This window comes from Perca fluviatilis, chromosome 3, assembly GCF_010015445.1.
Source record: "Perca fluviatilis chromosome 3, GENO_Pfluv_1.0, whole genome shotgun sequence".
NCBI classification, from domain to species: Eukaryota; Metazoa; Chordata; class Actinopteri; order Perciformes; family Percidae; genus Perca; species Perca fluviatilis.
In genome coordinates, this window is record NC_053114.1 from 19,771,818 (window position 1) to 19,785,330 (window position 13,513).

Sequence of the window (13,513 nt, forward strand, 5' to 3'; positions counted from 1 at the left end):
CCCCTCTACATTATCAGCAGCAGCACTAGCAGCTTCATCATCCTCATCTTCGTTATCATCATCATCCCCCTCCAGCCTCCGTTTTTTTATTTATTTTTTTATTTTTTTTGTTTAAGCGTCTCTGCAGCCTGCAGCATCTTCACGGAGCATCTCACCGCGGACAACCCTCCGGTCTGCATTGACGTGACGTGACTTCGGGCCAATCCTGTTGCTGCTCGGGTTGTCGACGCCACTGAAAGAGAGAGGCGGTGTCCAATGACGATGGTCGGCGGGGAGTCGGTGAGTCGGTGTGGTGTACTTCAACACCCCTCCTATGGGTTTAAACAGAGTTAGTGCAAGATATTCTGCTCCGGGAGTGAGAGTGCAAGGATAAACGGCACATGGGCTACGCGCTGCGCATCGGTGTCACACTGAACAGCCTTTATATTCCGGGTTGGCATTTCCAAGTGGGATTGACTGAGATTTCTCTTTTTTAACCTTGTGTATTTGCCGGCTGATTATTGATGGAGCCACATGAACTTGAAACATGACGGGACACCAGTGTCTCCTCTTGCGTTCACCTCTTCGGCGCCTTCACCTTAACAGGTAGCCGGGGGAAGAAGAAAAAAAAAAAAAAGAAAACGCCGGTTTTCTCGGGACCTGTACGGGAGATGAGCATTGATTTTTCGGACCGGTTCTAATGGAAGACGCCACAAACCGCTGACCACCTGGCTGTGTCTGCTGGAGAGCGACGCTGATCACCACAATCACTGCAGGTCGCACAATAAGATCCTGTCCATTCCTGAAGTTAAATGGGGGAAACGGAACTGCGACATATATGCAGCCTCTAATTTTCCCCAGTTTGTGCGACCAGCTGCTTTTACCCCAAACCTGTTCTTGAGTCTGATTACTCCTGCGGGGCGATTTTTTCTCTCTCTCTTTCCTGGACCCAAAGCTTGATTTGACTGAGAAGGATATCTTTCCCCGAATAAGCTCGCAGGCACACTGGAAGAGAAGACTATGAGCTGACACACTCCAGTTTTTCTCCTGCGCTGGAACGGATTTGGGTATGTACGATAAGAATAGGTCTCAGTTGCCCACTAAGAATGGAAAATCTGTCTGAGCTCATTTTGTAGGCTTCATTCATGCGTATTCATTCGTTTAGGAGCCCACACACAGCAGGCACAAGGCTCTTCAATTTTTGCAATTTTCAATTTTAATAAGAGTGTGTAATGTGTTGTGAAGTTTTGTGGCCATGGGGGTTTGAGGCGCTGAAAATTCTTAGTTAACAAAAAATGTGGAGGATTTAGGAAGCAACAGACCTGACTGGCTGCCTAAATGGTTGCTGCAGTGTTTATATTAATTGTCTTATAAATTGTTGATAAAGGCATTTGGGCAGATATAATATTGAATCTTGTTAAAAAATAAATAAAAACATTATAGGACAAAACAGCTGACAGTGAGGTGGGTGGGGGGTTGTTGTTGTGAATTACTGTGCAGGGCAAAGTTATTTCACTGAAGAGAAACTCTGTCATGTATTCATAGGTTTGTCCTGGGAAGATTCCTGCCATCACATGCAAGGAGTCCCTGCCTGTAACAACATTGCATAGAGAAGAAAAAAATAAAAACACCTTTTAAGTTGCAAAGGCTGGAAACACATTTACGCGGTCATGGATCTAAAAGACTATTACCTGTTGGGCACCCTACTTGCCTGCATATGGCTCGATCCTTCAATAGCCCAAGAGCTAATCTACCCCATCAGAGAGGAGTTGCAAGAAAATGTCCTCATTGGAAACATACCAAAGGACTTAAACATTTCCCATACAAATGCTGCCACTGGAGCAAGTGCTAATCTTGTGTACCGACTCGTCTCTAAAGCAGGAGATAACCCACTGGTCCGCGTTCTGAGCAGCACAGGCGAGATATTCACAACATCAAACCGAATTGACAGGGAGAAGTTGTGCCCCGGTCCCTCGTTTGAGGACAGCGAATGCTCCTTTGAAATTGAAGTGGTCATCCTCCCTAATGATTATTTCAGGCTGATTAAGATCAAAATAATTGTCAAAGACACAAATGATAATGCCCCCATGTTCCCATTCCCTGTGATCAACATCTCTATCCCAGAGAACACGCTCATTAACAGCCGATTTGCTATTCCTTCTGCCACTGACCCGGACACTGGCCCCAACAGTGTCCACAAATATGAGCTGATCAACGGGCAAAGTGCCTTCGGCTTAGACATAGTCGAAACGCCTGAGGGGGAGAAGTGGCCCCAGCTCATTGTGCAGCAGAATCTGGACAGAGAGCAAAAGGATACATACGTGATGAAGATCAAAGTGGAGGATGGTGGCAGTCCACAGAAATCCAGCACTGCCATTCTCCAAGTCACAGTAACGGATGTCAATGATAACAGACCAGTGTTCAAAGAGAGTCAGATAGAAGTGCATATACCAGAAAACTCTCCCATTGGCACGTCTGTTGTGCAGCTTCAGGCCACAGATGCAGACATAGGAGCAAATGCAGAGATACGTTATGTATTTGGGACTCAGGTGTCTCCTGCTACAAAAAGACTTTTTGCATTAAATACAACATCTGGCCTCATTACAGTGCAGAGGCTCCTGGACAGAGAGGACACTGCTATTCATAAGCTCTCTGTTTTAGCCAGTGATGGCAGCTCTAGTCCTGCCAGAGCTACTGTTACCATAAATGTGACTGATGTTAATGACAATCCACCTAATATAGACCTGAGATACATAATCAGTCCCATTAATGGCACGGTTTTCCTCTCGGAGAAGGATCCCATCAATACCAAGATCGCTCTCATCACAGTGTCAGACAAAGACACTGATATCAACGGCAAGGTCATTTGTTTCATAGAGAAGGATGTGCCGTTCCATCTCAAGGCCGTGTACGACAACCAGTATCTGTTAGAGACATCTGCGCTGCTTGACTATGAAGGGACCAAGGAATACAACTTTAAAATCGTAGCTTCCGACTCTGGAAAACCAAGTTTGAATCAGACTGCCTTGGTAAGAGTGAGGCTGGAGGATGAGAATGACAACCCGCCTATATTTACCCAGCCAGTTATTGAGCTGGCTGTCATGGAAAACAACAAACGTGACCTGTTCCTTACTACTCTCAGCGCCACAGATGAGGACAGTGGGAAAAACGCAGAGATAGTTTATCAGCTGGGACCAAATGCATCATTCTTCGATCTCGACCGCAAAACTGGGGTCTTGACTGCATCCAGAGTTTTTGACCGGGAGGATCAGGATCGGTTTCTCTTCACTGTAACGGCGAGAGATAACGGGACGCCCCCTCTGCAAACGCAGGCAGCCGTTATTGTAACTGTGCTGGATGAAAATGATAATAATCCTAAATTCACACATAACCACTTTCAGTTCTTTGTGTCTGAGAATCTTCCTAAATACAGCACAGTGGGGGTGATAACTGTGACAGATTCAGATGCCGGAGAAAATGCTGCTGTTTCTCTTTCCATACTGAATGATAATGAGAACTTTATACTGGATCCTTATTCCGGGGTGATAAAATCTAATGTGTCATTTGATAGGGAGCAACAGAGCTCCTACACGTTTGATGTCAGGGCTGTGGACAGTGGCAGGCCTCCCTGCTCCTCAGCTGCCAAGGTGACCATCAATGTCATCGACGTGAACGACAACACCCCCATCGTCATTTACCCCCCCTCCAACACATCTTTCAAGCTCGTCCCACTCTCCTCTATCCCAGGATCTGTGGTAGCAGAGGTGTTTGCTGTAGACGGTGATACAGGGATGAATGCAGAACTCAAATACACCATTGTGAGTGGGAACAACAAAGGTCTGTTTAGAATTGACCCGGTCACAGGGAATATTACTCTGGAGGAAAAACCAGCAGTGACTGACATAGGCTTGCACCGATTAGTGGTCAATATCAGTGACCTGGGATATCCCAAATCTCTCCATACGCTGGTGTTGGTATTTCTGTATGTCAATGACACCGTGGGCAACTCAACACTCATCTATGATCTCATCCGACGCACCATGGAGACCCCAATTGACAGAAACATCGGCGAAAGCAGTGAAACTTATCAAAGTGGCGACTATTTAACCATAATGATAGCCTTTGTTACCGGCGCCTTAGTGGTGATTATTGTCATCTTTGTCACTGTGCTTCTGCGCTGCCGCCACGCCTCCAGGTTCAAAGCTGCACAGAGGAAAAAACAGGGGGCCGAGTGGATGTCCCCCAACACAGAGAACAAGCAGAACAAGAAGAAAAAGCGCAAGAAAAGGAAATCCCCGAAAAGCTCCCTGCTCAACTTTGTCACCATTGAGGGGAACAAACCTGACGACCCTGCCCACGAGCCAATCAACGGAACCATCAGTCTGCCCACCGAGCTGGAGGAGCAAGGGATTGGACGATTTGATTGGAATGCCACACCTACCACAACCTTCAAACCTAGCAGCCCAGACCTGGCCCGGCACTACAAGTCAGCCTCACCGCAATCGGCCTTCCACCTCAAGGCCGACACGCCGGTCTCAGTGAAGAAGCATCACGTGATTCAGGAGCTCCCATTGGATAACACATTTGTTGGGGGCTGTGACACCCTTTCCAAGAGGTCCTCCTCGAGCTCCGACCACTTCAGTGCCTCAGAGTGCAGCTCCCAAGGAGGTTTCAAGACGAAGGGGCCCATGCACACCAGACAGCAGGTAAAAGAGCACTTTTACTGGTCTATAAGTACTGCCTATAACTGCCCTGTTCCACAGTGCTAAAGTGCCAGTCTAGATTAGAGACTCCCTCTAAGTTACTGTGAAGCAACAGAAAACGAGTACAGGAGACATACTGCTTCAGCAAGTTCCACTATTTCTCAAAACTTAAAAAAGAAAAAAAAAGAGAGAAAAAAACAACTCAAAGCAACTGCTAATTAACGGAGTTAATTATGGACTCAACAATCACATGGATACTTTTGGGGGAATAATTATAGACTGATGTTTTGTCATTAATATATATATATTTAATTCATATTTAACAGAAATGCAAGTAGGTGAGTGATTGCCTTGCCTCATTTTGTCTATTCAGCACCCAGGTTAGATCACTGGTAAATGTACCAACATAACATTAATTGTGACTCGATGTTCTTTGTGAAAGAAACATTTTTTTCTTGCCTATCTACTCAGATTACTGCTTTCCTCATAGATAAATGCTGCACACATTCTTCCGAAAAAGAATTTAAAAAAAAAAGCTGACTTTTCACCTCTCTTCTCATAAAACTCTGAGTGTATTCATGTTTTTTTTTGTTTTTTTGTTTTGTTTTTGGTGTGTATTGTTATATCACAAAAAGACTTTGTAACCTTTTCAACACCTGCAGCAATATCAGCAGTCAATAATTATTAGTCTGCTGCGGTGGTATTGTGAATGTCACTGTAGGCTTTGCCACATCATCTAAGCTGGAATTAAATGCCTCCTCTCAAAGCACACTAGCGAACTGAGTGAAGCTCGTTTGGAACTTGATACACATCCAATTCAAAAAGGATTAGCCAATAATGAGCCTCAAATTTCAACGTAATCCATGCTGCTTTTTATCAAAGCCTTATTAATTTTTCTGCTAATAAAGCACCACTACACAACACACAGTTGCAACGCATGTGGACAAATACAGGGAGCAGCAGAGAAGAGGGAAGAGAGAGTGTTTCAGAGGGAAAAACGGAGGCAGAGTGAGAGCGTTGTCAGTGGGTCAGGCTTGATGGGTGGTGGTACTGAACCTTTAGGTGGCAGTGTTGCGCTGCATGGCACAGTCTGGCACTACGCCAACCTGCAGTGGACTTATAAATGCAAGGGAGGAGAAGAAAGGAGTGAAACCTATGTTGGTGTTCTTAGTGAAATACTCTTGCCTAATGATGTAGAGGCTGCACAGGGAAGATTGATAATGGCAGTTAGAGATGTGAGTGATAAGATCTATCCGAGAGAGAGAGAGAGAGAGAGAGGAATTACAGGGGCGACACTGTGCAGCTCCTATCGATGCATACCTCCGGGTCACTGCATCTGGGGCTGCATTTAATGTGTTTCTGTGTGAGAGGTAGCAGTCAAAAGAGGCATTCAGTTTGGTGTGTGTGTGTGTGTTGTGGTGTGTGTGTGTGTGGTGTGTTTGTGTGTGTGTGTGTGGGGTTTGTTGGTTGATTGTGTGTGTGTGTGGGGTTGGTTGATTGTGTGTGTGGTTGATGGTGTGTGTGTGTGTGGTTGATGACGTGTGTTTGTGAGAGAGAGACGAGACAAGGCGATGAAATGTGTGGTGGTGGCGGGGAGGGGGGGATATTCAACCCTAGAGGAGGACACATGAGATATGACACTATACTGTAAGCACAACTTCATTGATTCGCTCAGTCATCCCACAATGCCACACTGGATTTATTGGAATCAATAATTCTGACAAATGATTCAAAGAAGCACACAAACAGTTACAGTTCTATATAGCGCCATTGGTAATATAAATGATTTACTGTTGCAGATACTTTTGCTCACACATGTTCCTCTGGAACGTCTGAATGTCATCCATGTAGAAGCCGAGGGTTGAAATTGACCTCGAGCTGTGCCTCCGTCTAAATCTCCTTTCTTTTCACTCCTTAATGACACAAAGCGGCTCAGCCGAATCTCGCCGATCCAACTATCTTCATTCTGTACTGTCACCTATACAACTGGCACATAAGCAAGCATAAACATCACATCTTGTAATTATGTCATGGCATTTCTAAATTCATAATCAAATTGTTTTTTCATGTATCTATTGATTAAACTATATTATTAAGTTCTTGACAAAACCCACTACCATAAAATGGACTAGAGGAAGTGAGAGATCCTTCCCTTAAGCAATACCTATAAATTACTTACATTTATATGCACTAATATATTTGACTGCACACAAGGGTCCTTATCTTCATTTCCTTATTATTAGAAGGAAAAAGTAATTTTCTACTTTCTACTTCTTGCTAATATCTTTCTTTGGAGGTTTGCAATGAAGACTATCTGGTTGGTTCTCAATCGAAATTAATCGACATCTCACTGATAAGGATCCTACTTCAGATTTGAGGTTAAATGTCAGTTATTGATTGTGGTCAAATGATTGCACAGACTGCACTGACACGTCTTAGTAGATAAAGCAGGATATTGTTTCAATGCCATTGTTGAATCCATATTTTGATTGTTTGTATAGACATGTATGTCATCTCTGTGAGCATTGATAAGCAGACGCCCATTCAGTATGCCTAATTGATATTAGGTGTGCTTAAAAAAAAAAGAAGTAAAGCCAAAAAATACCAATTACATTTTGAGTGAATCTTTAAACAGACAGTATATCCAAAAGGTAATATCATAGGATTATCATATTCCCCGTAGAGCAGGAGCGCTTTGGAAAAAGATAAGAACTGCATTATTAAAAGATTTCTCATACATACATAGATGATAAAAATATGTCAATATAATCTAATGTTATTACTAGTTATTTCTCAGTTTTATGTTGGTTTGATAACCTGCATTTAAAATGAGTTCAGTAAGGTGCTGAATTGTTCCACTAAATAAGGCATCACAAAGGTATATGATAGTATGATGCAGTTTAGCATACGTTGCATTACGAGTAAAAGACTATCATCCATCACCTTTTGTTGCCTGACTTTGTCATGAAATAAGCAATTAATTGAAAGATGACGTTCAAGAGAAAGAAATGTGTAAAGCTGAGGGGAATAGCTTTTAAATTGAACTCCTCGCTAAGAATTTTTAAAAGCCATTTTGTTCCAGTTCTTAAGAGTCACGTCTGTGTAACAGCCGCACCAATCAATCAATAAATAAGGAAACTGAAAGGAAGTTGATAAACAAGAAGTTACGGGGAAAGAGGTGGAGAAAAACAGCAAAGCATGCAGGTTTCAGTGACGTCTTTCCTCTCAGAGAATATAGAGCATAGGGAATAGAAATAGCAGACATCTACAACAGTGTCATCACAGACGAATGCCGAGTGAAATCAGCTTTATAGAGACCTCAAGCTTTGCTCATAGCAATAGAAGCAATCCTTGCCTCCCCACACACACACACACACACACTTATTTACCCTCCAGGGACCTACATTAGTGTAAACAACACTGAGGAAAAAAGCATGAAAACACTGTCCTAGTTTCTCAAGGCAACACAAGCATCTAAGAAACCAAGTATAATCATAGCCGTTTCCCCATCACTCTTCTTTCTTTCAGTAGTCTAACGGAGAGACATAGATGTGGTTCACCAACATAACATGAGCCCAGTGGCTACGCATTAACCATGTTCTGTGCATCAGATCCCAAGGCTCATGTTATGGACACATTAACATGGTTTTACTGAGGGTGCAGGGTTTAAAAGTAGTCACCAAGATGGTGTGTAGAACGTGCTGAATTGATTACAATCCGTATCTTAAGTTCTCACTCTTCACCATTGACCTTAAATAAATCCCATGGTGAATGTGAATTTAAGGCGGTTTACGGTTTGTTGAGTTAGCTAATAGATTCATGTGTCATTCTTGCAGATACTATTACACAAGATGCATCCTTTTTCCCCTCACTTTATTATGGTAATATACATTATATGCTAGGATGCACAATTATGAGCCTTATATAGGGCTTTCAGTTGTGCAACCATGTGGCCTGAACACTTCCTATGTGCAAAATGGCTTAATTGCTGTGGGTTATTAGTGCTTTTCTTGCATGGCAGAAAAGATGCAAGCACTGAAAGGAAGTCTGTACCTACAGTTCAGTCAGCCCACGCTGCTCTGATGTGCTCTTCTGCAGCACAGACCATGCCTTAGCTCTGGAGACACAGTATAACCGCTCCCTTTTGTGCTGCTTTACTAGAGATAAAGCACATATAGAGCATCTGACAACATATCCATTTTAGGTTGACTTAATCAAAATCATTTTTGTTCACTGTTTCTGTCGCATATCATTTTCTTTGTTGTTGTGACCACTACAATGAAATAGACTTGTATTACAGTAACAGTCAACAGAAAATGTGCAAGCAATTAGATATCACAGTAGATGTAGTATTCAGTTTGAAGTGCAGGGCAGGTGAAAGACGTGTGAGGAAGAAGAGAAAATCTTTCGCACGGTATTCTTGAAGTTGTCTTGTCAGTACATTTAATCAATGGACGTTCTATGCAAACAGGAGTTTGTACAGACCATTGTAATTATGGAGCCTTGGGGGAGTCGTCCTTCTTGTGCAGGTTCATTTGCCACATTAATAAGGGGATTAGTAGTACGTACGGGGGCTGATGGCGGCAGGAGAAGTTTGAGAAGATTAATGAACTATGACAATGTTGCACCTGAGGGGAAAAGTCTGTTGCAATATCTTCTGGGTTGTGCTGACACAGAGTTTGGCGGTATGAAAGAGGAAGATGGAGAGAGGCCAGTGATTGTTGCCGACTGTGATCATACATCCTTCTCTTCAGCTATTCCGTCACTTCTCCGGGATGCTGTTTGTAAACTCTTATACTGTACATGTCTATGATACTTTTGACTGAAGATGTTGCAGTGGATTTAAAATTTTCTTGAAAATAAGGACACCAACTTGTCAAATCTAACCGTTTCTGTGCATATGAATAAATACTTAAGAAGCTATTGGGTCTGTTGCCAACAATGATTCATCAAATAACCGGAAGATGCAAAAAGAATACCACATACTGCATTCTCTAATTGAGTAAAATGTAGCAGCTCCTACAATGTACAACACATGTAGCTATCAGGAGATTGTAAGCCAACAAGTCTGTAAGTGAAGTTTCTATCAAAGCTTTAAATCATCAGTGGTGGATTTGCAGGGCTCTTTACTGCAGAGAGCATTGTATTTCTTTAAAAAACTTAGCATGTCTGCGATGTCTAGGTGGGTAAAAGGAAATGAAATGGATTGCGGACTATACTAAGGTAGTGGGTGTGAGTGCTACCAGAGTAGATTATTGCTCCAAGGGGGATCCGGTTTTGTCTTTTACAAAACAACAAAATAAATCAAAGCTCCCTGTTGGTACACTGGCTGAACAGTGGAGTTCATTTATATGTTTTTATTTTCCTCCATTATGAAAAAATGAAGTGCTACAGATTTTTAATATCTTTATTTATTTATAACTTCTTTTTTTTCTCCTTTTGTTGTCTATAACTGCCAGGGACAGTATTGCCAAAAACACAGATGATGGCAAATTACCAGGAATTACATTTGCTTTATTGACATTTGATATTTTATCAATTTTCATTTTTGTCTTAAACATTTTGAAATGTTGAAATACCTCTCCTCATCATTACACAGTTTCATTCTTTAAAACTTATCATATATAATAATTTTGATAAATGACAAGTATTGTTATACATCAAAAGGTCTTATGTGTGCGTGTGGGATTTTTCTTTCTTTCTTTCTTTCTTTCTTGGTTTGTTGTTTAGCTGGCAACCCATTTATCTCACATTCATCATTCATTTCTGCAATTTCTCAAAGCAAATTGATTGATCAATCTTAAGGGGATTTGCTTTGTGAAGTTAATGTTTTGCATGCACAAAAACCAAAGTCATTGTGGCTTTTGTGGGACTGTCATTACTTAATTCAACTCCATGTTTTCACTAATCCACAAAACACATTTCCCATTTTTTTTAAGGCAATCAATCAAGTTGACATACTAGCTTCATATTTTTTCTAACACTGCGTGATGAGAAAAAGACAAACTGCAGCTTAAAACACTTACAGTATCACGACCTCATCTGAATTCTCTCAAATTTACCTTAAATATAAGAGTAGAGGGTGGAAGAAAATGTTTCTTGACTACTTGCTTGTCTACAAAACAAATTATATAAAAAAGATGAAGTTATGATGCTACTTCATTGTTTGAACCCCCCTCCCCTCCCCCCAAAATGACAACCCATCTCTTCTTTCAACTCCTCACTCTGCCCCTCCACCCACTCCTTATCTTTCCCTTCTCCAGCCCAAACCTTTCACCCATGTTCTATCGGGGTCAATGCAGTTACATGCAATGTTAAATCACCAAGGGTGTGTTCACCTTTGTGTACTGATCATTTGTGACAGATGAGGGTGCTTTGTGTCCAGCACGTAGCCCCACTTTCTTCCTGTTACCACCCTCTCTCCCTTTATCATTTGAGAGAAGGGTGTGTGTGTGTGTGTGTGTGTGTGTGTGTGTGTGTGTAAAAGACGGGCAAAGTGGTGCTGTATGTCCTGACATGACAAACCCAGAGGGAGACGTGTCCTTGTCATTGGGTTGTTGTGTCAAGTGACACACAGGCCACTGCTCTGTCACTAGTGTGTGCCAGTGTCTAGACTAATAGTTGTGATAATGGCATGGCCAGCCAACACCCCCTCCCCCTCACCCCTCTCCCCCCCCCCCAATGTTACTGTGACTGCCATTGACTGCTTTGCCACTGGGCCCCATAGCTCACAGAGATTCTGTAACCCTCATTGATGTAAATCTTTCTTGTATATATAAGATGTTTCATGTAAATTGAACTCCTGGTAATCTTGCCTAATGTGCTGTGTTAAACAATAATGGACTTGTTTTATTTTTCTTTTGTTTATTTGCCCTGCTTTCTCCTTTTCCTTTTTTTTAATGCTGGGTGTACATTAATTACATCTGAATTAAAAACTCTGCCAGTTATTCAGTACTGCAACTCCTATTCTGTTTAAAAAAAGCTTTATTTGAACAGTGCTATTCTACCTTTATAATTTCATAATAAATGTTTCAAAGAGATAATTTCTTTCTTGTATTTAATTTGTCCGTTTGTTCTCCTTTTGTGATGTTGTGATAAGACAATATGTAGAAACTGGGATTAGTTTCAGTCAAGCTACTACGTGTGAACCAGATCTAATCAGCATTTGCCCGTAAACAAGTGCGTCGGCTGATTATAATGCCAAGTTGTGTATTTTAAGAAGCAAACTGATTTTCCGGTTTGACTGAATCCAATATTTGAAGTGAGGCACACAAAGTCACTGATGCAAAGCCAATGTAATAATTCACTTACAGTGGAATTTTAATTCAGAGTTAATCTATAGAGGTAGTTTGACTACCATTTTCCCTCTTAACGAGTCACAAGAGCACATCCATATCTTCATGTCTCTGTGCACAGTGTAAGGGCCTGCTGAATGTTGAGTATAGCTTTGCTAACCTAAACACATGAATGTCAATGGGTTCAAGTTAACAGCTGCTCTCGAACATCTGATTCTCAGGCTTTAACGCTTGCACTGCCCAGCTTATAGCATTAAATAGTTGCTTCAGAGTTGTTCAAGTCTGTCTTAAAACTCACATGCTGATATGTTCTTTTACAGACCAACCTGCTGCTGGTTGGGAAGAGATCACTTCATAGCACAACTTCAATGTGGGGGGGGCAACATCCAAAGTCCTTGCTTCAGAAGTTAGACATTGAAGTTGTACTCGAGTATGAACAGGAGGAATCATTACAACAACCAAAAAAGTCTTTCAATGTACATTATGAGCATGTGATTGAAATTATTGACAGATTGAAAAAAGTTGAGCCTATAACAATTTGTGTTTTTTAACAGGTGTTTTCACGATTACTCCCAAAACACATTAGTTTAGAACTACGTCTGAAATGAACAGTGAATATACAGTGTGTACTCTTCTGAAATGGCTCAGAGCTAAATGAGGATAATTGCATAACTTGAAAGAACAGAAAAGTCTTTCATAAGTTTATCTGACTCATAAGTAAGAATGATGAACAGGGGCGCACAGACAGCTCAGTTGGTAGAGCGGGCACCCATATATAGAGGTTTACTCCTCAACGCAGCTGGCCCGGGTTCGACTCCGACTTGCAACCCTTTGCTGCATGTCATTCCCCCCTCTCTCTCCCCTTTCATATCTTCAGCTGTCCTGTCAAAAATAAAGGCCGAAAATGCCCAAACAATAATCTTAAAAAAAAGAAAAGAATGATGAACAGAGAAATTATCAAAGAAATCTCTTTAGTAGTATCTTAGTCCTAAATTACTCATTTCCTGCACATTTTCGATGCATTTTCAGTCTTGTACGCTTATTCCAATGACATTTTAACTGGTGGAGCAGCGGAGGCAAGTATAACTGAACAGCTCTTAATTACATTAGGTGTGCAGAAATACACGCAAAAAACGGCATTGTAAAATGTGAATGTCAGTCTAGTGTCTACAGTGATATCAACAATACAATTAGCAACTAATTTCCCACATCATCATCATCCATTACAATCACCACCAGCACCATCATAACAAATGGTAACACACACAATGTATTGTCTATTGTGGGCATCTTTGAATTTTTTCTCGCCATAGTGTACTTTTTATAGTTACACACTTTAATGTGGGAATCTCCAGCTACCTTGCAGTTTCAGAAGTAAAGATGCATCACCTCTTAACTGTTTTTTTGCAGAAAGAGAGAGAAGGGGGGGGTGGGGATGGAAGTGCCACGCCAACACATCTATGGAAAGTAGGCCTAACTCAGCTTAATCTGTCCACTCCATTTGAAAGCCAGAAGCAGAGCTTAGTCTTCGTTTGA

At 41.6% G+C, this 13,513-nt stretch overlaps 1 protein-coding gene across 6 annotated transcripts in view; it reads left to right on the plus strand.

Annotated features, from left to right (window-relative positions):
• The first annotated feature begins 301 nt into the window (after positions 1-301).
• Positions 302-13,513, plus strand: part of LOC120555792 (protocadherin-9) — a 221,836-nt gene continuing 208,624 nt past the window's right edge. For all 6 annotated transcript variants that reach the window (XM_039794868.1, XM_039794870.1, XM_039794869.1 and 3 more), the window contains exons 1-2: positions 302-1,046; positions 1,525-4,685. In XM_039794868.1, coding sequence (XP_039650802.1) covers positions 1,650-4,685 — 3,036 coding nt within the window. In that variant the 5' untranslated portion in view covers positions 302-1,046; positions 1,525-1,649. The remainder of the gene's footprint in view (positions 1,047-1,524; positions 4,686-13,513) is intronic.